The 24,138-nt window shown below is 38.3% G+C and overlaps 2 protein-coding genes across 6 annotated transcripts in view; both read right to left on the bottom strand.

The window, feature by feature from the left end:
- Nucleotides 1-205: 205 nt before the first annotated feature.
- Nucleotides 206-8,067, bottom strand: sptlc1 (serine palmitoyltransferase, long chain base subunit 1). 2 transcript variants are annotated; one of them, XM_067258541.1, is made up of 15 exons: nucleotides 8,014-8,067; nucleotides 6,874-6,981; nucleotides 6,577-6,671; nucleotides 6,209-6,302; nucleotides 6,045-6,117; nucleotides 5,659-5,791; nucleotides 5,459-5,588; nucleotides 5,269-5,358; nucleotides 4,999-5,106; nucleotides 4,794-4,889; nucleotides 4,405-4,501; nucleotides 3,741-3,795; nucleotides 2,314-2,431; nucleotides 1,977-2,050; nucleotides 206-1,461 (listed from the first exon to the last, which is right to left on the bottom strand). In XM_067258541.1, exons 1-15 carry the CDS (start codon nucleotides 8,065-8,067, stop codon nucleotides 1,368-1,370), a joined length of 1,419 nt encoding a protein of 472 aa, XP_067114642.1. In that variant the 3' UTR covers nucleotides 206-1,367. The 2 variants fall into 2 exon arrangements, 1 of the variants encoding a protein (XP_067114642.1); XR_010879067.1 differs by lacking the exon at nucleotides 206-1,461 and having other exon boundaries at nucleotides 2,019-2,050; nucleotides 2,314-2,451.
- A 12,468-nt stretch (nucleotides 8,068-20,535) lies between these two features.
- cdc42se2 (CDC42 small effector 2) overlaps nucleotides 20,536-24,138 on the bottom strand; it is a 71,620-nt gene continuing 68,017 nt past the window's right edge. For 3 of the 4 annotated variants that reach the window (XM_067258762.1, XM_067258763.1, XM_067258760.1), the window contains 2 exons: nucleotides 22,040-22,157; nucleotides 20,536-21,921 (listed from right to left, as the gene is read on the bottom strand). In XM_067258762.1, the coding sequence (XP_067114863.1) occupies nucleotides 22,056-22,157 (102 nt within the window). In that variant the 3' untranslated portion in view covers nucleotides 20,536-21,921; nucleotides 22,040-22,055. The other variant, XM_067258761.1, reaches the window with a different exon arrangement.

A 24,138-nucleotide genomic window follows, 5' to 3' on the forward strand; every position in this document is an offset into this window, starting at 1 on the left:
ACTATCTTGAATCGCTCTCCAAAAGAGGGACTGCTTTCTTGGGAAAGACACGCCATCTAGGGGTGGAATCTTTTAAACGTTGGTGACACAACTTTTTTTTTTTTCTTCTATTTTACACTTCTGTTCTTCACTCAAAATTGACCTTCTCCCAAAAAAAAATTAAGGCAAGAAAAAGGTGCAGTGGTCATTCTTTTCCAGAGCTGTATTAAGTAGGTTACTATTTAGAACACAAAGGTTACTAGGGAAACTACAGCGACAAAATGACATGTAATATGTACCTAGATAGTGTACAACCCCAGCACAAAAACAGTCACTAAATGGCTAACCACCCACTTTGCCCAATTTATTTGACTAATATTCATTCATTAGGTTAGCAGCAACACAAAAGGCACAAACTGCATTTTGTATGCAACGTACAATAGGCTTAAAATTGTGATAGCCTATACACAGTAATAATGGCTATAAAGCTGGCTTTAGGGTGAAATAGAGATTGATGTCCATTAGTCTACAATAGTGCAAGTTGATTAAAGCAGAAAAATCTGCAAGCATAACATGTATGTAATCACCACATTTTGCACAAGACTTGAAAACAAAGACTTGAGTAACAATCCTGTGATTCAACAATGGCAGTTAAATTGCAAACAAATCGATTTAAAATCGATTATTCATGAACAACATTTAACAAAGTAATAAAAAATGGCCTAGGCTAACTTATGTAAAATAAAGTAAAATGTAATATCAGTTCAAGTGGTATGAGATGCATGAATTTAAACTAAATAAACTTTAAATTAGTGACCCCTTGAAAAAGAATATTCAGTAGTAGCCAAAAGACGGTAAGAAAAATATATCATGGAGCAGGAATATTCAAGGTCTGCCTTTGGTCAAAATAGGAAATCTTGTTCACATTAACACAAGCTTTTTGAAAACAACATATGTAATGTAGTCATTTGGATACAGAATTCTAAAATAGAATTTATATTTGTATGAGTTGTTTAAGACCTAACCATAATTCAAAGTAAAATATTCCCAAACTCAAAATAAGGTCCATTTTGTACATTCACAGATCTAATAAGAAAATTAAACATATCTGGGATACAGTACAAAAAAAACACAAGAACAAAAGTTAAGGCAAAGATCAAATCAACAATAAGTAGCTGCAAGAAGGAAAGATAAAGTATTAGGTATTGACATAGCTCCTCATGTCACATGGTCATCCACTGTTCATGTCTTCCGAGCCTTTAGTTTTTGGATGAGAAAACCTTGTATGGACGATCCCTCTCCCCTTATACTCTGGCAGGCCAACAGGTGGACCCTGTGAGTGTTAGACGGTTGAGAAATCCAGGTTCCGTTGCAGTCGAAACAGGGAATCATTTGAGTAATGCCAGAGCTGCTTCCCTGATACAGGATGCAGCTTTCTCAATCTCATCTTCTGTCTGCTCGATAGTTACCACCACACGAATGCTGTGGAGACATTATGTTGTCAAAACATGCGGTGGTGGCATTGCATAGCTGCTGGATTGATTTCAAGTGTTCTAGTTTGTCTTACAATGTATTACTGTTACTTTTAGAGAAGATGTCCAGCCAGTGCAATTTGTTAAGAAACGTTCTTAACTTACAGCTTATACATTCACAGAAATCATAGGCAGGTGACAACATGCATTCACCGCTTCCTTAACTGAAGGGAATTCTTGCAAACAGAGAATTTAAAATGAACGAGAGTACTCAGGTTAAGCGTAACGTGGCTGTCAGGTGGCTGAGCGGTTAGGGAATCGGGCTAGTAATCAGAAGGTTGCCGGTTCGATTCCCCACCATGCAAATGACGTTGTGTCCTTGGGCAAGGCACTTCACCCTACTTGCCTCGGGGGAATGTCCCTGTACTTACTGTAAGTCGCTCTGGATAAGAGTGTCTGCTAAATGACTAAATGTAAATGTAACTAACAAACTAATACCACTACATGATGCTGTTTGGCACTTACGTAGGTTGAGGGAGGAATCGCTCTTCTTTCTCTAGGTACCGAGCCAGGGTGAGCGCCACCTGTCTGTCCAAACACTGGCAAATAAAAAATAAAAAAGTTAGGCCTACACACAAACTCAAGGAGATAAAATTGAATTCCAGCTCTATGCCATTCCCATTTAACTTTGCGAGAGCTGGATTCATAACAAACCACCTCACAAGTAAGGTTAATTCCCATTTCCACTGTACGAAAATTATAACTTAAGGATAAATAATTCCATTGATGAGGGACAGTGAAAACACTCACTTCACCTAAAACCAAACAGCAAACTTTTTAGTTGGAAAGAAAAGTTCCTTACATAATCTACAATGTTGCGGAGAGTTTTCACATCAGTCTCTCTGGATCCAGAGCTTCTCTCCAGCTGCAGGTGAAGTGCAGGGGCGAAAGACTTCCCAACCACCTTCAGACCAGGTGTTCTGCAACGCAGAAAATGAAACTGAACGAGCAATGAGGTTTTAGGTGAAGATTGGAGACAGGGTTTTACGCTAGGGTTTCTGGGCCCCCTGACTAATTTGAACTCTGGAACCCAAGCCCCAAATCATACAGGAAAGTATGGTGTTCTGCTGGGCCCCCTGTCTGACCAGGGCCCTTAGAATCGTCCTAATCTTTGCCCCAGTTACAGTGACATTGTATGGGGAAACATGATTCAGTTCAGTATTATATCAAACAACTTATAACCCAAACCATGGAACATACTGTGAATCCCAACACTTATTGATTTATTTGAACTGAACCTATGTTTAAAATATTGTTTTCATGAAGAAGTTCTTACAGGATCCTGATCTGTTTGTTGCAATTCCAAGAAATCCCCTGCTGACTTCCAAATGCTTTACATTTCAGATTTTAAATACTCCTTACATCACTGTGGTACAGTTATCCACAACATTTTCATGCATTGCCTCTACAGAGTCTCAGTAAAATGTAAACAGCCAATTTAAGCAGGGTGGAATTGAACATAAGAGATTTGTGAGATGTACAATTAGGATGAAGCAAGACAGCACGATAAACAGACACGGCAGAATGTTAACATAACCAGAAAGACAATGTGTATGTAAAACACAGAAGCACAGTCTTTGTATAGTACTGGTTAGAATTATTTTAGATACTGTTGTACATTTTATATTTAAAACTCTTATATGTTTACCGTATGCACCTTCCTGCCATAGTAAATTCCTTGTTTGTGCAAACTTGCTTGGGGAATAAAGCTGATTCTGATTCACGTTTGAAATAATCTATGAATTTAAGAACTGAAAAAATAAACATAATCACACAATACAGAATAGAGTACTGTTGAGATTTATCTTATTGGGCTGATGAGATCGTTAACAACAAAGTAATTGTTGTTAATGATCAATTAATCTGAGATTCCTGACTTTGGTTTACATTTGTTGAGCAACAAAAATTTATTTTCTAAACCTTCCATAAGTATTCCATAATCCTTCAATTTACATAAATGTTTCCATCAAATAGGAACTACAGTGGATTCAGAAATTATTCTGTATTTCAATGTGATTGCTTAAATAAAAAAATGTGCACACACTGACATTTCTCTTCTAACCAAACCAACCTTTATGAATGTCAATACTTGAACGGAAAATACATTATTGTAAATATACTGCATAGATATGTAAACTGTTAACATGTTTATTACAAGTCTGTGTGATTGTAGTCACAGAATAAAACACACAAAATGAATGAAAACAAATAATGGCAGATTTATCTTACCCCTGCAATGCAGAGTGGACATGTTTGCACTTTTCCCTCAGTACAGAAAAAATACCTGAAAGAAAGAAGAAAGGGAACTTCAGCATCTCCAGCATTTTCCACTCTCAGATAGTGAAAATTCCAACTGGTGGACGGTAATTATTTTACCTTCCAAGAGAGATTGGGGGATGCTCAATGGTGGCAAGTGCACTCAAACCTACTCCATACTCTCAGTGTAAGACATGTGTGATATGTATTGTCTTTTTTCAATATTGTATCAGACATATCAAGCACTTCTGCACATATTCTTGCACCAATAGAGTAAACAGCATATTGCATACACACAACCACACAAACAAAGTTATCCTTTGGGGGCCTTTTTTGAAGTTACGTTTCTGGGAGTAGTCAGCAAAGAGAAGCTGTCCAGGTTGTCAGGTGTGTGCACACTTTCCCTAAAGCCCTGCAAATTCACTGAAGCAAAGCCTGGAGCCATTTATTGTAACTACAAAAACACACTTGTCAATAAGTTCTCTGTTCTCTTGAACAGATAATGCCAGGCTTACTATGAAAAATCTGGATATAAGTACGAGGGGAGGGGGGGGGGGAAATAATGAATGCAAACCTTTTCGGGGGAGACAGGGATGTTGTACTTATTTAGACTGTGTGTGTGCGCGTGAGTGTATACCCGGGTCCTCCTCCATGATGTTGAGGGCTTCAATGGCAGCAGCAGCAAGCATCGGGGGTAGGGAGGCAGAGAAACAGTATCCCTGACCTGACAGACGCTATAACAGACAGACACAAACACTTAGCTTCCGTAAAAAACAAACACTTCGATAACAAAAACAATAAGTATTCACTATTTATTCAGTGCTACTGAAGTCCAACTCCTGACTTGGATATGTGTATTACCTTTAATCATAAAATGTACCATATTGAATGTCTGATAGGACTGTCGTCAGGGAATGAATGTCTATTTTATCCGAAAGGAGTAGCCAATAAGCAATTGAACAATGGTCAATTACTCTTACTATGTTTGTGACAAAGTAAATACGTGTCAAATCCAATAGACTGTACCTGATGGTCTATGACAAACGACCTTCCACAGCAGAAGCCACCTATGGAGGCCACAGCGTTTTCCATGTTTGCACTGATAAGGTCTATATCGTCAATCTAAAAGCAGACAAACTAGAACCCTTAGTTGATATTTCAGCAGAATGGAATTCAAATGAACACAATTGTAAATAATTGTAATATATATTCAAATAAACTTCACACTCACATTGACCCCAAAGTGTTCGGTAACCCCACGTCCATGCTCGCCAAGTACACCAAATGACACGCTCTCCTCCAAGAAGATGCGTACTTTGTACTTGTATTTCAGCTTCACCTGGTGCACATGAACAAATTAGCATTAAAAGCCATTATGAGCAATCTTTGCATCAGATTTCCTGTACATCATCAACCAGTGCCATAACATAGGCCAATAAGTACAATTATTTAAGTTTTTACAACATCCAATCACACAGCATACAGACTAGTTGTATCTCACCAGTTCTGGGAGAGGACACACATCTGCTGTGTTTATGTACAGCCCCTCAACTACGATAAATCTCCTGGTTACTTTAGCTTTCCGAAGGTTCTGGAAGAAAATTCAAGTTATGTTTTATTTCTGCTTTCAAGCTTTCAAAATGTCGATATCTGTCAAAGATGGCATTACAAAATGGCTGCTGCTTTCTAACCTTCTGATCCTCAATCTCCTGCTCTTTGAGGAGTCGCTCAAGGTCATCCATGTCATTGTGCTTGAAGTATTTGATGAAACTGCGGGAGGCTTGAAGGCCCTTCTGTATAGAGAAGCATGCCGCTTCATCCCTGGATAATCACACATGCTCATCAGAAATCTGTTCAAGAATTCCAAAATTAGTCTAAAAAAGGCACTTACACAAACACTATATCCCCTCTCTTGGAATATGCAGGTATTGCACTTGCAATTGTTGCAAAGCCATAGGAATAGATAATGGCCTCTTCTGTTCGCATGAACTTGGCCAAGCGATCCTCCAGTTCCAAATGTACATCTGTATTGACACAAAACCCAGTTTAACAAAGCTTTGCACATTTTTTTAAAACAAACTATGCATAGTATTTTAACTTTCCATTTGTCTAACAAAAAAAGTGTTTATCCCGGATAAGAGGACAACTTAAGGTTGAGCACTGCCAGGGACTGAGATAATAGTATAATTTCAGTTTACATTCATGACTATTGACTGGGGTATATCCAATGAAAATAAACATTCTGTTTTTTGGTGGTGTTTTGGTTTGTTGACGTACCAAAGGTTCCATAGAATCCTCTTGGGCCACAAGTACCAACACCATACTTCTTGAGAGATGCAAGGGCCTTTTGCTGCAAGGAAAGATGGTAAAATTGGATAAGTTAACTACAAATGGCCTGTGTCATACTAATAACTTAAAGACAATATAATTTAACTACCAACCATCACCCGCTCATTGTCGAGAAAACCCAAGAAGTTAAATGAGGCAAAGTTAATGCACTCTTTTCCATTAACAATGATTCTGTGGCTTGGTGGGCTGAAAAAAATAATGTATTTCCATTAGCTAAAAACAACACAGTTAAAACCAAAATTTGACTCATTAGCTCAGGTGTAGATCACAAAAACTTGGCATTGGCTACTGTTGCTAAAAGTGGTAATCAGTAGCCCACATTTGTAGCCCACTGAGTGGTACTTACATTTAGTCATTTAGCAAACGCTCTTATCCAGAGCTTGTAGCAAATACCCTACTTTTACACAAAATACTACTTTTATAAAAACTTTTATACAAAATACTAATATAATTTACTAACCCTGTTACAATATCATAATTTAGTGAAGGGTGGTCTTTGGAAACAGGAGGAACAAGAGGTTCTGGTTGCCATTCTTCAATCAATTCCTCTTTTTCCTGTGGTGGACAAACACCACATTAAAAACAGACTATAAACGTCTCCAGGTCAAATTACTTGAGCAAAATAAAACCAGACTGAGCTTTTGGTATTTCTGAGAGTATTGCATTGTTAAATTGTGCTAAGCAAGCCGTCAAGCAATCTAAATTATTTTTGATGGAGATCTGACTTTCCAAGATTTTTTGTACTGCTTTCTGTTACCTTCTCATTAAGATCAGAACGTTCCTGAAGTTTGTAGGTTTTGGAAAACAGGAGTCTGATGATCCATAAGATAAGGATCCCTTCCAAGATCAGATGGTAAGCAGGTGCCTGTGAAGAGAAACATGAAACCTTTGATTTATTTTTGTGGTTCACATTTAGTCATTTAGCAGATGCTCTTATCCAGAGGTTCCATCAACATGTACTAATAGGATGATAAAGGAACAGGGGAGGGAACAACACACTGAACAGTGTAGGGACTAGGGAAGGAACACCCAAAATGCATGATTGAGACTTGGACATCTTTAAGAGTTCGTCTGTCTAGTGCAGGGGTCCCCAAACTATGAATTTGGATCGGCCAGACATTTTTATTTATAAAAAAAATATTTAAAAAAAAATGTTCACACTGCATAATTAAGTAAATGTTTTGATTTAATGAATATGAAAAAAGGTCATTACGATAGTAATAATGCTCTTTTAACAGGCTATATATCCCTTGATATGTAGCTACGGATGTACGGTGCATGACAAAAATAAACGAATCTAGCATAATAAATACATTTAAAATCATAATAAAATCTCCAGACCGACCTGGCACCACATTAAAGAAAGGAAAAGTTGTGGCTCTTGCAGAAAAAAGTTTGGGGACCCCTGGTCTAGTGGCTATGCTATGTTGACGCAATCAAAAAGCCCAATAGGGCGTTTCTTTGGAATTTCCAGTCTAGCCAACAAGACTGAGCTGAAGCTAACAAGATACTCTACAATTTAACAGTGATACTACAGCACAATGTCATTTAGCAACAACTAAAAACGTGCTGAATTGCGTGTAATCCAAAAGTATTTCAACTTTGAATGAATGCTGTAAATAGAGTGGTGTTAAATAGATTAAAATTCATTTCAGTTAACTTCCTGTTTCTTAGGAGAAAATCTCGAAGTGAAATCTTCTCACCATCATTGGACTCAAAAGTAAAAGCACATCCGTACCTCGACAGGTATTGGCCACAGCCATCTGTCAATCTTGTCTCCAGTAAAACAATCAAATCTGGCTAGCTGGCGTTTCTAAACAACTGAACTTTTGTCCGACACACACTACAATTGATTAAGTCGCAAATTAAACACAGCTAATCATGGAAACAAATTTACCTCGTAGAATGCCTGCACCATTTCCACTAGCACCCACTGTTGCCCTGACGCCATTTTACACCACGTGATAAAACGTCAGTTTCCTACTTCTTCTTCAATTTAGCCTTGCGGTATGCTTTGGCGCTGAACAGCGTATGACGCCCTTCCACTGGTGAGCCAAATTAGGTACAGTCAGGCCTGGACTGGTAATCTGGACGGCGCACTTGTGGCCGATATGATATTTAATATAAATCTTTATATATGTATTTTTTATAAACTTAAAATTGGCCAACGACCGGCCCATAAAGCAGGGACAGCGGCCCATTGGTTAATTCCATACGGACACTGGGCTGGCCCAATCACATCTGTTAACTGTTTTGGTGTACTGGTGGGTGGCAGAGCCATAGAAAAAGAGAGTTGCTACACTTCCATAGACTCCCATGTTATCGAGGTTTGGAACTACAGGTCACATGCGACCTGTAGTTCCAAACGTTGCATTTTCCACCGTTCAACCCCATTCATTTTCAGTGTCTCCGAAGCAAGTTAGCTGGTAAATTGATCAAAGTCCTTCATTTTTTCATATTTTTACCACCACATATCAATTATTATTATTATTTCATATAGCTAGCTTTAGATAAAGTTTATCGTAAGATTATAGCTTGTTTGATTCGAAACGCAGTTAGAGCTAGACTGTAGGTTTAGTAAGCAACACTTTTACTGAAGCTAGCTAGAGAGCACGTGTATCATAACCAGAAGTCAGTTGGCTTATAGTCTGTCAAATTAGTTCTAGTTATTGGTGTTCGTTGGCATACAAAGTAAGTCTTCTATAGAGCTCTTATTAGCCTAGTTAGTAGAGCTAGCAACAATGAATTGCAGATTAAGGGGTCCGAAGCAAGTTAGCTGGTAAATTCACGAAAATCCTGCATTATTTCATATTTCGACCACCACATATCAATTGTTATTAGTAGTATTTTGTATAGCCAGCTTTAGTTAAAGTTTATCGTAAGCTTGTTAGATTCTAAATGCAGTTGGAGCTAGACTGTAGGTCTACGTAAGCAACACTTTTACTCTAGCTAGCTGTACATGTACAAGTATCATAGCCAGAAGATCACCGGATCACTACAAACAGAAGGAATGGAAGAACACTGGACATATTGTACAATAAAATGTTTTATTGAATACAGTTGGTTGCCTTGTTTATTCTGTTCGATTTATCAAACTCCTTTCTTGTCTTAAATTGAGCAGTTGCTGGTGATAATGGTTAGATTAAACTTGCATCAACTACTACAAATATGTGTTGTTAATGTGGTAAATTGTAAGTGGGCTGATGAATAAAAAAACCTTTAACAAGTCCAATTTACTTCAACAGTCGATGGTTAAACGTTAAGTGGAACAATATAGTCCTCATTAGGCTACTGTTTGGTACAGTACAGTATGGTAGCATAGCCATTTCTAGCTCTGCTTCACAATATTGCGCTGTATTATAAGTTCATGTAATACATACATGTTAATAAAGTATCAGACACACATGATACCACACACCAGTAACCAATTGACATTGTGTTAATATACCGAAAATGCCCGTGAATCGAGATGGTTCTGCTGTCTGTCCTGCCGAAAACCATTCAAACAGGTTAACAGCACTGGGGTTTTTGTTTAACTACAGCGAGCTACCGGAACCACGTGACAAAAAAAGCTCTAGCTTTTTTCCTGTGTTTCACTGTCAGTGAGTGTTCACAATGTTGTATTTCACTCCATTCTACACCAAACACGTCAGGGAGGACTGCCTTTTGTAGATACGAGTCTGCTGAAGATGGCCAGAATATCGGATTTCTTTAACCGTTTCATTCATCATTTGGTTGAGAAAGCGACTTCCGTTGGCCAGCTTCAGTGGCAGTGGGTTTTTTTTGGAACTACAGCGAGCTACATGAACCACGTGATCACGTGTCGGCGAGATCAAAGCGTGTCGCAACTCTCTTTTTTCTATGGCTCTGGTGGGTGGTGTCCGACCGATTGTGGTAGGCCGGTCTGAGCAAAAATGCCAGGGCAATTTTTTTGTCCCTGTCCAGCCCTGGATACAGTAGGCTACATCTTAAACAATCACCTTCTCCATGCCTCTTGAAGTTGATTGTTAAATGTTGATTTTGAATTAGGTTTTTCAGGCTGGAATAATAATAATGGTTTTGGATGGATCTGAAAAAATAAAAGAAGAATCATGTCATCTAGCAAACGTTGGACACACACGTGTCCCATCCTGCTGTCCTTCCTTCCAGGGCAGCCAGGCAGGAGCAGTGGGCAGTCAATTCAGTGGCGCCCGGGGGCCAAGTCCAAGTCCTCCCCCATGTCCTGGCCATCTGCTTTTGACTCCTGAAAGAATGTCAATAGATCTTTCTTTGTAAAAAAAGAATATTTATAATCATTTTCAGAAATTATTTAATAACTTTACAGGGCCTTAAGAGCTTTAGACACTAGAGTTTTTGGTTGACATCAGTAAGTTTTAGGATTTACCATTTGATGAGTTACAGAAAGAAGGCTGGTCAAAGGGCAAAGTTTTTATGATACAATATGCTTGCAATTTGTTTCAATAAGGATCCTTCGAAACAACTTGATTTACATTTGTGGATTGATTCATCTGATTGTTTCATTTGTCATGTTTGATATAACAGCCACTTGGTAATTAGTTCAGCTTTATTATATTAAAGTATATATGTACTTTGCTGTATTTGAATGAGTATGTTTTCTGGGATGTGGTATAGAAATGAGCAACCTGACCTCACAGTTCATTTGTAACATAGTTGACTTCTTTAAATGAGGGCTCCAACATGTGTAAAACCTTTAGCCTATAGATGGCAGTACAATTGCATTTCCAGTTTTTTTCCAGTTGCTAACAAGCATTGTTCAATACTGAAACCACATTTTCAAAACTCTTCACACAGTCAGCGAAACAGAAGTCAATGCAGACCAAACTGTGAACAATTTTTCATTGCTTTCAGACAAAATGCATTCAGTGACTACACTTTTCAAAATTCTGGAACTCTTTTCCCATTCGTACTCCACAACTTGCAAAATACTATGCATTTTTAGCAGTTTTTTCTAATGCTAACACACTGCATTCATAATGATTAAAAACACATTCAAAACAGAATGCTGGCAAATTCCAAGCATTTATGCAGTAATTATTTAAAAATATTCTCAATTTTATAGCCAAAAATTAAACAAATAATCATTACAAGCTAATTTCAATTTTAGCTGAAATTCCACCCAGGTGTTCTGCCTTAGTCTCATTACCATGATTTAGTATAAAAGGGGATAGTTTGGAACAGAATTTGTTGGCCAATATGGATCAAAGAAGAGCGGTTCAGAGAGGGAGAGTGCGTGGAGGACAAAGGAGAGGAAGGTGATCTCCGATGAGATAAGAGCAACAATTATTGACCATGTAGTAAATCTGGATAAGAGCGTCTGCTAAATGACTAAATGTAAATGTAAATCATGGTCTCTCTTTGAGAGAAGCTGGTCTAAGGGTGCAACCAAATCTTCCACGTTCAACAGTTGCATCAATAGTACGCATTTTCTGACAACACAACAGGTGAGATGAGCATCCCTTAATGAGAACTGAATTACACATTACAGTAAAATACAATATAATGTGTACATTTTTACACATATTGACATTTTGAAGCCCATTACAATACAGTAAAAGTTGTGATTTACTGTAGGATCCAAAGGTTGACCAGGAGAGGAGGGAGAGGCAGAATATTTTCTGATGCGCAAGAAATTGCCATTGTGGATATGGTAATTGCCAACAATGCAATAAAACTGCGGGAAATTCGGGAGAGAGTGCTGGCAGACAATGGCACTTTTGAAAATGTGAATATGGTTAGCACAACAGTCCTAGAGAAACATAAAATAAGGATGAAGCAACTGTACACCGTACCCTTTGAGAGAAACAGTGAAAGTGTGAAAGAACTCCGGTATCAATATGTCCAGGTAAGATGTCTGTTCAGTAACCAAACAGGGTACATACACATTGATACATAATGTCAATTACTGTGAAACTGTTTGCAATTTAGAAGGTAATGGAGATGGAAGCCAGACGAACTCCACATACTTTTATCTTTGTGGATGAAGCTGGATTCAACCTGGCAAAAACACAACGCAGGGGAAGAAATGTAATTGGACAGAGAGCGACTGTGGAGGTTCCAGGCCAAAGGGGAGCTAACATCACGATGTGTGCAGCAATGTCCAATGAAGGTTTTCTGTTACACAAACCACTCATTGGCCCCTACAATACAGAGGCTCATTTTGTTTCTAAATGACCTACATATTCGACTTGTGCCAGCAGAGGAGAGAAGCCAAAGGGCATCAAACGCCCCTTCCTTCATTGTTGTGTGGGATAATGTGGCATTCCACCACTCTGCTGCAGTCAGAGTGGTTTGCGGCACATCCCAGGATGTCAGTATTATACCTGCCTCCATACTCCCCTTTCTTAAACCCCATAGAGGAGTTATTTTCTGCATGGAGGTGGAAGGTTTATGACCACCATCCACATGACCAGATGACTTTACTGGAGGCAATGAATGCGGGGTGTGGAGACATTTCTCCTGAAGACTGCCAGGGATGGATTAGACATTCCAGGAGGTACTTTCCAAGATGCATTGCCAGAGACGACATCAGATGTGATGTTGATGAGAACTTGTGGCCAAATGCAAGAGAGAGAGCAGACTAGAACCATCACTGTAATTTATTATAATGAATAACTACACATGTTGTTGCAGTAAAAGAAGAATGTATTTTATTTCTTTTTTTTCTATCATTACAGCCCTTGAATTTTTTCCCTGTTTTTTCACCTTTTGGTTATAATTTTCAAGTAATATATTCATATAAAAAAATGAAATTTTGATTGATTTCTGATTAATTCGTGTTACAAATGCTTTCAATAAAGTGAAATTGTGTTACAGTATTCTATATGAATAACTGATTTACGTGGAAAATCATTGAAACTTTAAAAAAGAAAAGTTCATCAATTATGTAATGCTTCCTGTTGTTAGTGTTTTTTAGGTCAGTGTGTTGTGAATGAAATGTGTGTTTTCTGAATGAGAATTGTTGCCAGAGTTATGTTGGTCTGAGTGAGTTTTGTAGGTGATATTAACTGTTTGGCCAACATTCATGCTGGTAATGCAGACTGTGTGAAGAGTTTTGAAAATGTGGTTTCAGTATTGAACAATGCTTGTTAGCAACTGGAAAAAACTGTAATTAAATAATATGGACAAAGGAGTTGTAGCTCCAATCATGTACAACACTGTGCTTTCTATTATCATAAACAACACATTAACTACTGTATTTGGTCATTTCTGCAGCTCTCCAATTGTGAAAGTCTTTTATATTTCTATTTATTTCTTTATATCTATATAGATAATGGGTTTGTTTTGGCTCCCTGGATTTGAAGAAAGATACAATTTCTCAGTCAGTTAATGTTAATTCCCTGAACCAAACTAAGTCATAAATGATCTATACTACATGTCAAAACACAGGACACTGGAACTATGTTCTTGCCATTGTATTATGGTATGGCATTAGTTCCTATAAGTTGTAGACATGAATAGTAAGATTGTTCACTGACAATTAGCATACAATGGCAATATTTCAGCCCTCCAACAGCACTGTACTGACAATTATGTTACAGACATAGTAGAGAACTTTGGGTTCTCAGAGGACAGTTCAACTTCTCTATAAAAATGTGCAAAGACAGATATAAAAAAAATTCAAACAGGTGTTTGTGTTTCATGCATATCCTAATGATTTTTTTACATGTGAATCTTGCTTGTGCCCCTGAATGTTGCTTAAATCATAGCCACCATTGGGATTTGTAGTCCCTCATAACTTCAGCTACTAGAGGGGGACTTATCTGCCCTTTAGCACCCAGCCTCTCGTAGTGTCCAATATAAAAATACAATATTTTTGTGGAACTTGACCAATCTTGTAAAGTCTTAGATACTACAGTCTTTAAGCAGCCTTGGTTGCCAAGTGGATACTTGGGGCCCAAGTATCCAAGTAAGGCCAGGATTTCCACTGGTAACCCTGGTGTTTCATGTCATAACGCTGTGAATTGTGGGCAATTCACTTAGGCAAAGTCTGCCAAAATGCTGACTTTGCTGACGAAAAGGGTGCATAAAGGGCTCAAAATGTCTGCTAGAGAGCCCTCGCACACTTGACGATTTGACAGTGGGACTGCCCCACTTTCTCACTTTCTTTCTTTCTTTAAGTCATTTGAGAGGGAACAGATGAGAATGCCTCCTGAAGTCAGGTGAGAAACCTAGACAGGAGTTCTTCCAAGTTTCAATTTCAAACTGAAGCTTTCAATCTGAAGGAAGAGAAGAGGGCATAGTGGTTAGTTCTTGACCCAATGCCATCTTATATAGGTTTGAGCTCTCTCTTTGAGGTTTGGCTGTGACTTAAGAAACATTTCGTACGTTCATAACGTTGTGATTGGCGTACAACCCAACTTCCCATTATGCACCTTCCTGCCACAGTAAATTTCTTGTTTGTGTGAACTTACATGGCGAATAAAGCAAATTCTGATACTGATTCGGATCAAAATACACACCATGATTGACATGAACGATTGGCTACGTAGGTCAAAGTCCTTTTTTATAGACCTTTACTTCATTGATAAAAAAAACCATACATCCTCAAAACATATCTACATTGACTTTTTTGACATTGTTTAAAAAAAATACTATTAACCAATACATTATCCAGTAGCCTAACATTTTAACATGGGTTTGTGTCAGGAAAATGGAGGATATATGTATGGATTTTGGTTTGTTTTGCAATTGTAGGCTACTGTTATCTATTATATAGCTATGATAATTATACTGGAATAATTTAGATTGAGATACATGTAGCATCAGCCTAAACATTTGATATCACAAACTACCATATAGCCATAAGTTTCCTATGTAGGTTTGTATCATTCTGAAATCATTGTTCATCATTGTCTAATGCATATATTTAGAATTGTTTGAATTATATTTACATTTGTTAATTTTCTATAAATGTACATTTGATACTGGTAAAAAAGTAAAATATGGCATCACACCAGAAAGTCTGTGGTGAATCATCGTTTTCCCGTTGGGTTAGTGTTTTTCACGATTGCTAAAACACATTTCTTGAAACAGTCACCCTTTTTCTCAAAACTGTAAACACAAAACTTCATCTTCAAGCACTAGTTACAAAAAGTCTGAATCCTCTTGCTAAATGAAACTTTCGCCTCAAAACAGATTTACCTGTGCTCAAAATCAAACACTGCTAAAAAATAAACAAAGTGATCAAAATGATATACACTATCAAGCAGTCAGTAAACAATACACCAAAAAATAGAAAACACATTGTTCAAAACATATAGTTCTCAGGGAGAAGTAATTTTATTATCTCAAAACAAATTTAATATTTATCCGTCATTGTCTTTTGATGAACGAAAACATGTTCTATCATAGTAGCTCAAAATTGATCAGAAATTACTACTCTGTTTTGCTCTTTGCCATTTTTTTTTGTTCTTTCTCCTCCTTGTAAACCCTATACAGCACTGTACCCTGCATCTCACTACTCACAACTCACTCTTGTTTTTTGTTGATATGCACCTGCAACCAGTCAAAATCTATTGAGCAGTAACAAATGGAAAACACAATGTTCAGGGCCATACAATGTGTTCATTGTATAGTACACAGCCTACAATGCACTGTACTACAGTATACAATACTAAAAGGGACAAGGGTCAGGCCAGAGCACTTCATCGACATCACAAGCAATATTTTCCCACCTTCAACAACCTGTTTGTGAAATCAATTTTGAGTGGTTGTGTTTTGTCAATGACATGTTTTCTCTATTTGTATTTGATTGTTACCACTTGTGTTTACCAGTATGGATGACATGTGCATTAGAGTGCAGAATGTGTTTTGAGAATGAGAATATGTTTAGAGTTTTGCTGAAAAGTCTAAGTGAGATCTGCAAATTGTGTTTTACCATGTGAAATGGTTTAAGGTATTGACTTGTGACAGACTGCACAATTAGCTACATGAGTTCAGGCAACTGAGAACTTTGTTCAGCCAATGGGTTTTAGTGTTTTAGCAATTGAGAAAAACTGTAAAAGAACGTCTAGTTAAGCCACAACACGCGCTAAGCCTGACAGTTAGCCTGCCCCGGACCAGGTTAGTTTTGCAGCATAAGTTGCCATAGTAACTGAATTTGAACTATGTTAAGGCTGGCTTTATGGAACCGAATGAACTGGAAATGAGTCAGACTAACTGACATAAACCTGGCTTATTCGGTAAAGTTGCTTTATGGAACAGGGCCCAGATGGGGGTCAGATGGCTGAGCGGTTAGGGAGTCGGGCTATTAATCCGAAGGTTGTTGGTTCGAATCCCGGCTGTGCCAAATGAAGTTGCGTCCTTAGGCAAGGCACTTCACCATACTTGCCTTGGGGAGAATGTCCCTGTACTTACTGTAAGTCGCTCTGGATAAGAGCGTCTGCTAAATGTAAATGTAACTCCATGGTGGTTGTTCTGACCAATAAAGCAGTGACTCCCTTGTCAGCGCAACAATGACAAAACCCAAAAGTGAGGTCATTGCTAAGGGCTTTCTAAAAAAACAAAAATAAATAGTTAATAAGACAATAAACTAATGAATATTTATAGAATTTTGTATATGAAAGATTTGTCTTTCACGGCTATAGCATGGGTGAAACCCCATGCTATTTAATCGAATTAAAGGTATACGAAAGAATTTGTGTTGTTCTATAAGGTTGTGCGTTAAGGGAGAGTCATCACTCCCCCAGCATCCTCTGTTTGTCTCCCCGTAAGATGTAATGAGGCTTGTCTCATCCAAGTCACACAGCCAAGCCTACCCAAAACACCCACGACAACTTCCATAACCAACCCACTTTCAATATAGGGAGTCAGGTGGCTGAGCGGTTAAAGAATCGGGCTAGTAATCAGAAGGTCGCTGGTTCGATTCCCGGCCGTGCCAAATGACGTTGTGTCCTTGGGCAAGGCACTTCACCCTACTTGCCTCGGGGGAATGTCCCTGTAATTACTGTAAGTCGCTCTGGATAAGAGCGTCTGCTAAATGACTAAATGTAATATGCCTGTGTCATCCTCATATGCAAATATTGTGTTTATTTTTCTATCAATGATGCTCCCTTTCTATTTAAGGGAGGATACTCAAAAGGGTGTTTCCAGTCATTCAAGAAATACATTACTGATGTAAACACATGCATCATTGGCTAGCATGTTGCCTAGCAACACCAGGGAGCCCACTTTGACAGTGGAAGGAATGTCACTCTTTCCAAGGTCCAATGATATGGTAGCACAAGTCTGTCTGAGATAGGTCTGATAGGTCAATAGATCTTCTTCTTTGATATGCATTACAATGCCCTCCGTGGGGTTTGATGGTCACACTGCCCCCACCTCATATGCTAAAATCTGGAGTTGCTGGATGGAGTCTCTACTTGATGGGTCTCACACCTCATCGTGTAACAGTGTTACTGTTGCATTGCTAGTCATATGTTGATAAGTAAGGTTCAAAATGTGGTCTGATTGGTTGTTCTACAGATAAGAGTTGGGTATAGAGGGACTTATGAAGCACTGTTCTGTAGATTCTTTATTTCCTGAGGGCTTCTCCTCAGCTCTTGCTTCTCCTACTCCTTGTCCTTCCTCAGCTCTTTTTCTCTCTCTGATTTACAATAATCATGGTAGAGTAGGTAAGATTTAAAGCCTTCACCTTGTAACATGTTTGCCTTGTAATTTGTTAAATTCATTTGCGGTTATTAAATATCTATTTCAATTAACTTTGACTAGTCTTGCTCTGATTTAACCAATAGACTCAAATAACTGCAATTCCAGCATATTTGGTTAATATTAATAAACTGTTCAGTTTCCCCCTCTTCCTTTAAACGTAGGGGAATCGTTTTGGTTGTTTGGACAATATTTTCGTCATTGAAATGGCCATCTTCCATACTGAGTGATTTCATTTTATTTAGTTGCTTGACACTTTTTCAAATTTGCTTTGCTGGTACAGTGTACCATGTGGTCATTATTTAACCTTAATCTGGGAGTTTTCATAGTTTTTCACCCTGCAAGGTATCATGGACTGGTGGCTAGAAGGGGTCCAGATAGAAGGAATGATGGGATTTGGAGTATGCAGTGTCTTTTGCAATAAAACCAATGAATTATACATGATCATATTACACTGACCTCACAATTCTATTCAAAGCATTAAAATAAGTCAATTGAAGTGTCTATGGCAAGTCTTACTTAAAGTTATATTTAAGTCTAAGACTAGGTCTATTTTTATGCAACATGCCCCTGGTATTAACTACAAACCTATATCCTCCTCCCAAAATCACATTCATATAAATGGAACGGAGGTAAAGTTCTATCCATATTACAATGTTTTTCTTATTTCTTCTCAAGAGCAGTGCAGTGAGGGTAGCAATTAGCTTCTGCTATTAGAGGCACAGCTAATATACATAGACTCCCTTTCAACTGTGGTCATGAACATCAAAACCATAATGTATTTGCCTTACATCCTGGAAACAAGACACCAACTGCCAGTTATTCAATAATGTCTGCAGTAGAGTCAGAGAATAAAGATACTTCTCCTTTAGAGTACGGTTATTTCGTGTGCAATGCCTGAACATTTACAGTATGTGAGACAGAAAAATCTGAATAGAAATTAAAAGGTTTTACACACACTTTGAATTTGTTTTCTTATAGCTGGACACACCACAACAAAGGTGAAAAGCCACTTCAGACTGACTTGGCCTTCATAAATATGACAAACTTGATAGAACTTTTTATAATTGTCTAAATGTTTGGTTCATCTAAAATGATTTAACATACAATTTTGCGGGAAGAAACTGATAAGTATTTTCTATTAATAAGTCTATTCTCAGTTTCATCAATTGACTTCTCACAGACACAGTCAGTGATAACATGGAAAACATATTTAATTTAAACTGAAGACATTTGGTAATCTACAAGCCTGCAATTTTTTGTTTTTTATAAGATGAGATACAGTAACAAAAATAGACTTGGAGTGGAGCTCATTCCATAATGTTGAAAATGTTTATATATATATACACTACCGTTCAAAAGTTTGGGGTCACTTAAAAATGTCCTTATTTTTCAAAGAAAAGCACTGTTTTTTTCAATGAAGATAACGTTAAATTAATCAGATATACACTATACATTGTTAACGGGGGAGTCAGAAGGCTGAGTGGTGAGGGAATCGGGCTAGTAATCAGAAGGTTGCTAGTTCGATTCCCGGCTATGCCAACCAAATGACGCTGTGTCCTTGGGCAAGGCACTTCACCCTTCACCCTTCACCCTACCTGCCTCCGGGGGAATGTCCCTGCCTCGGGGGGAATGTCCCTGTACTTACTGTAAGTCGCTCTGGATAAGAGCGTCTGCTAAATGACTAAATGTAAATGTAATGTGGTAAATGACTATTCTAGGTGGAAACGTCTGGTTTTTAATGAAATATCGAGGCCCATTTCCAGCAACTATTACTGTATGTGTTCGAATGGTACATTGTGTTTGCTAATTGCTTTAGAAGACTAATGGATGATTAGAAGGATTAGAATTAGAATTCCAAAGGTATGCAATGTTGTCATTGCTGCAAATGGAGCATTATTTGACGAAAGCAAAGTTTGAAGAACAAAATTAATATTTCAAATAAAAATGAACACGAATGGAAAACACGAAATTGTCTGGGTGACCCTAAACTTTTGAACGGTAGTGTATATATATATATATATATTGTGGGGCAGAATATTTTATATATATATATATATATATATATATATATATATATATATACTGGTCAACATTTAGATGTCCTAATGCAAACATATATCTATTTAATTTTTCTTCACTTTGTGCTTTTTAGTTAACAAATGTACGACATCCTTAATCACAGATAAATACTCGTCTTTTCAAAACATGAATAATTAACAATGATAAATAAATATACATTATCTATCATCATAAAATGTGATGTGTACATATTTTTGTCAAATTCCACTCATTTTGATAGAAACTATAGTAGAAAATGTAACAAAAACAAACAAACATTAAATTAGAACAGCACAGATTGTGACACTCAATTAATACAATATACACAAGCACTTAAGGGATAAGAAAAAGAACAAAAACATGGGAAAATGATTACCATGGCATACGATCACATTTGGCGGTCAGTAACTTATTTCCTGAAACATTGGTAATTGTTACTATACTTATAGTAATTGGGGGGAGTCAGTTGGCTGAGCGGTGAGGGAGTCGGGCTAGTAATCCGAAGGTTGCCAGTTCGATTCCCGGTCATGCCAACTGACATTGTGTCCTTGGGCAAGGCACTTCACCCTACTTGCCTCGGGGGAATGTCCCTGTACTTACTGTAAGTCGCTCTGGATAAGAGCGTCTGCTAAATGACTAAATGTAAATGTAATTGTAGGAAAAAATACTTTTAAAATTAGTATCTGTGGCAAAAGAACAGCATCAAGATTAGTCAATTGAAAACATGATTTTACATGATTAATAATAAGGAATATACTTTGAAAGACTCAATTGTAATATTTTATTTTCTCACTGGCATTGTACAGCATGTCTCACAGCACCAAGGACAGCAAAATATGTGTGGGCCTATATATATTATATATACTGTATTTGTTTTTACAGCTTTTTAAAGTTCTATCTCAAGCAAGTCTGTAATCTAACTGTAGATTCCTGACATAACTTTCTTCAAAACACATCTGCTTTTATAAAAAAAAAAAAAGAAAAACTCAAATGTACATCTTTAAATATACCTTTGAACCTGAGAAAAAGGAGCATGTCACACTGTGTGCTGATGAGAATCATACTGGCATTTGTTTTCTCACAAATTGTGGCTGTCCTGGGCTCTACTATGGTCTCAAGTGATTCCATAGACAAAAGATGACAGAAAGATTCCAAAGGGTTTTTTCTTTCATTCCGAAGATGTGCCAAGTTCATAGTCAGAGATCATTTCAAGTGAATGAGTGAAGAGTTTGGGTTTGCGTCAAAGAATGATGATCCGGTCGTACAATTGATTAACTAATTGTCAAACCAATTTTCTTGCTCTACATTACAAACACAATCTGTTTCTTAAGATTTTACTGCACTGCAAATACTTACAGCCCAAGTTTATTCAAATATTTTACATTTAAAACAAGTCAAGCCAAGTCAAATGTAAATTTCACAATTTGTTACTTTGTCCAAAGACAACAGTTACTGTGGAAAAAAGGAAAAGGAATGAGCATAGACTGTAAACAACATTTCTACCAGTACCAGACCTTTTGTCAGAACAATTTACCATCATTCCATGTTAGCTACAGACATTTTGGCACCAAATGGCAGTAGCAAGCCACTTTTCACATGTGGGCGGCCACTGTTTTGACAGCCTAGCAAGACATTACAAATAAATACAATTGAATAAAAATCAACAATTGTACTTGTAGGTTCCAGACCTTCCAAATGAAAGCATCGACAATGCAAAGAAAGAGACACGATAATTCACAGGTAAGAGTAGGCATTCAAACATGTTGCACTTTTGCAATGATGAGGAGCATGCTAGCGGTCAGGTTGCAGTTGGAAGGTGAGGTACACTATAACTGAAGCACTGCTGTCCGTCATCTTTCAGCATCTGTGGGATGGGTTGGGAGGAGGGGAAGGTAAGGAAAGGGGACGACAACAACAGACCGTTCTGTGTGAAAACCGATTCAAGTGTTGATGCTTTTGTCCCAACAGCGAGGGGAGGGGGGAGGGTTGGCCAATGAACATTGTCACCTCTATTCCAGCTGTCACTGAAGGCAGGCATGGGGGGAGGGGGGCAATGAGAACACCAGTGTGGAGAAACCTACAGAAGTAACAAAATTGGAACATTTTATATTTACACTAGCCTATACATTAAGACTAAATATACATCATTTACTAAATGTTAATGTTCCAATTTAATATTATCAAGTGCCCCTTACATGCAGCTCTTCTTTATTATCCTGCTTTTGTGTCCACCAACTGTAGCTGAACATTCACAGGCATTGCGTCCCCTTCATAGCCGCCCTTTGACTGCATTTGGTTCTGAATGGAGTTCACCTGATCAGGAAAGACAATACGTTATGGGTTAGTCTGAAGATAACGGCACACATTTCCGAAATTTCCAGTTTGGAATTGGAAAACAAATTAATTCTGATATATTTAAAATAGAAACACAATTAGAAACATAAAAAATTCCTAATTTTCTAATGCTCATATATTTTTTATCAGAGGTGGGTAGAGTAGCCCAAAACTGTACTCAAGTAAAAGTATTGTTACTTTAACATAATAATGACTCAAGTAGAAGTAAAAGTAGTCATTCAGTAATTACTTCAGTAAGAAAGTGAGAATCTAGTGAAAATACTACTCAAGTACTGAGTTACTTCACAGAGATTAACAGGAAGATGGAAAACAGATATCCATGTCTCGAATGTTGTTAGTGTGGTGCTCCTACATTTGGTTTGGTGCTTCTACAGCAGGGGTGTCACTTCATTTTAGTTAAGGGGTCAAATACTGCCCACTTTGATGGACCAGACCAGTAAAATCATAGCATAATAACACATACATAACGACAATATTTCTCAATGTTTAAATCATTGGTGAAGGTTTTTTGATGATAACCCCTATTTTAAGGTCTTTCTAGAAACTACAAACATAAAGACCAAAAACTCAGACATCAGCCCACTGTTCTGCCTGGGCTCTCCTCTGCTGACGTTTCTGACGTCAAACGCGTCACAAAGCGAGCAGCGAACGCTGCTGCCTGTGGCAATAGATGCGTTCGACATGAACTGCGGCTGCATAGAAACGACCGGCGAGAGTAGCTAACTACTAGTAACTTCCGAAACAACTGCGTCTTGAGCCTTTTCTTGAAGGTGGGGAGACAGTCAGTGTCCCTGATGGAGGTGGGGAGTTGATTCCACCATTGGAGGGCCAGACAGGAGAAGAGCTTGTGTTGGGACCGGGCACTCTTGAGCGGTGGGACCACCAGACGGTTGTCAGAAGAGGACCGTAGGTGGCCAGTGATGCCCATCGCAGAAAGTCTGGCCAGCAGGATTTGATGGTAACCGTATCAAACGCTGCAGAAAGGTCCAGCAGAATGATGACGGATGACCTCGAAGCCGCTCTGGCAGACTGGAGGGCAGTGGTGACTGACAGGAGGGCAGTTTCTGTGGAGTGGCCAGTCTTGAAGCCCGATTGGTTGGGGTCAAGCAGGTTGTTCTGCATTGACGTCAGTCATGGCCGATCAAGCGCTGTTTGCTTACTTTATGTATAATTAAACGTAGTCTTTCCGTTAGTGAAGAGGCAGACTAAAACCCTTTCTTCAACACATTTTTATTCAATTTAACTGTTTGGTCAGGATTTGAGTGTTGGCGAAACTGAAGGTGTCAGAATAATTACAAAACACGCGTCAAAGTTGTAGTGTGTGAGTCTGGCCAATCATGAAATAGCTGTGTCATCATTAGAACCCGTGCAGTTGCTCTTGATAAAATGCGCTCGGCTACACAGCCGGCAGTTCTCGAATCGATCTCACGGTACTTTGATGGCTACGTCACAGTGACCTAGCCTCGGCGCCGTCCCAAGTCGGACAAAAAGTCTAACCAGAATTCACTGTTTCAAGTCAGCCACCTGCAGCCGGCTGCAGCGCTGCATGAAGTCAGCCCATGTCGAACACACCTAATCAGACCCCACCCCTCGCCCCTCGGCTTGAAGCAACGGCCCAGGTGGATGTAGGTGGTATTGCATTTACTTTATTTATTGCATTTCTTCCGGTCGTTTTTATTCTATTAACTCCAGTCAACATTTACAAAACTATCTCCCCCAATAATTTTTGTTGGATTCCCGAACCTGGCTCATACTACTAGCTTTTTCATAGAATAATTTTTCCAGATTTTTGCTAAGTTTGAAACCAATCCGAAATGGGTAAACTATAGCACCCCATTTATTTGCTTACGTCAAGAAAAGTTGCCTGGAAACGTGCTCGCAGATACGAACAGGGGACGAGCACAAAAGGGAACATCAGCAAATCGCTGATTTACCTGAG

Source organism: Osmerus mordax, chromosome 20 (assembly GCF_038355195.1).
Source record: "Osmerus mordax isolate fOsmMor3 chromosome 20, fOsmMor3.pri, whole genome shotgun sequence".
Classification (NCBI taxonomy): Eukaryota; Metazoa; Chordata; class Actinopteri; order Osmeriformes; family Osmeridae; genus Osmerus; species Osmerus mordax.

Coding starts and splice junctions, on each gene's coding strand:
- sptlc1 (XM_067258541.1), bottom strand. CDS start 8,067: ATGGCGTCAGGGCAACAGTGGGTGCTAGTGGAAATGGTGCAGGCATTC. Junction 5,107..5,268: donor TGTGTCCTCTCCCAGAACTG/GTGAGATACAAC, acceptor CATGTGCACCAG/GTGAAGCTGAAATACAAGTA. Junction 2,432..3,740: donor GTCCACTCTGCATTGCAGGG/GTAAGATAAATC, acceptor TCTGCGTTGCAG/AACACCTGGTCTGAAGGTGG.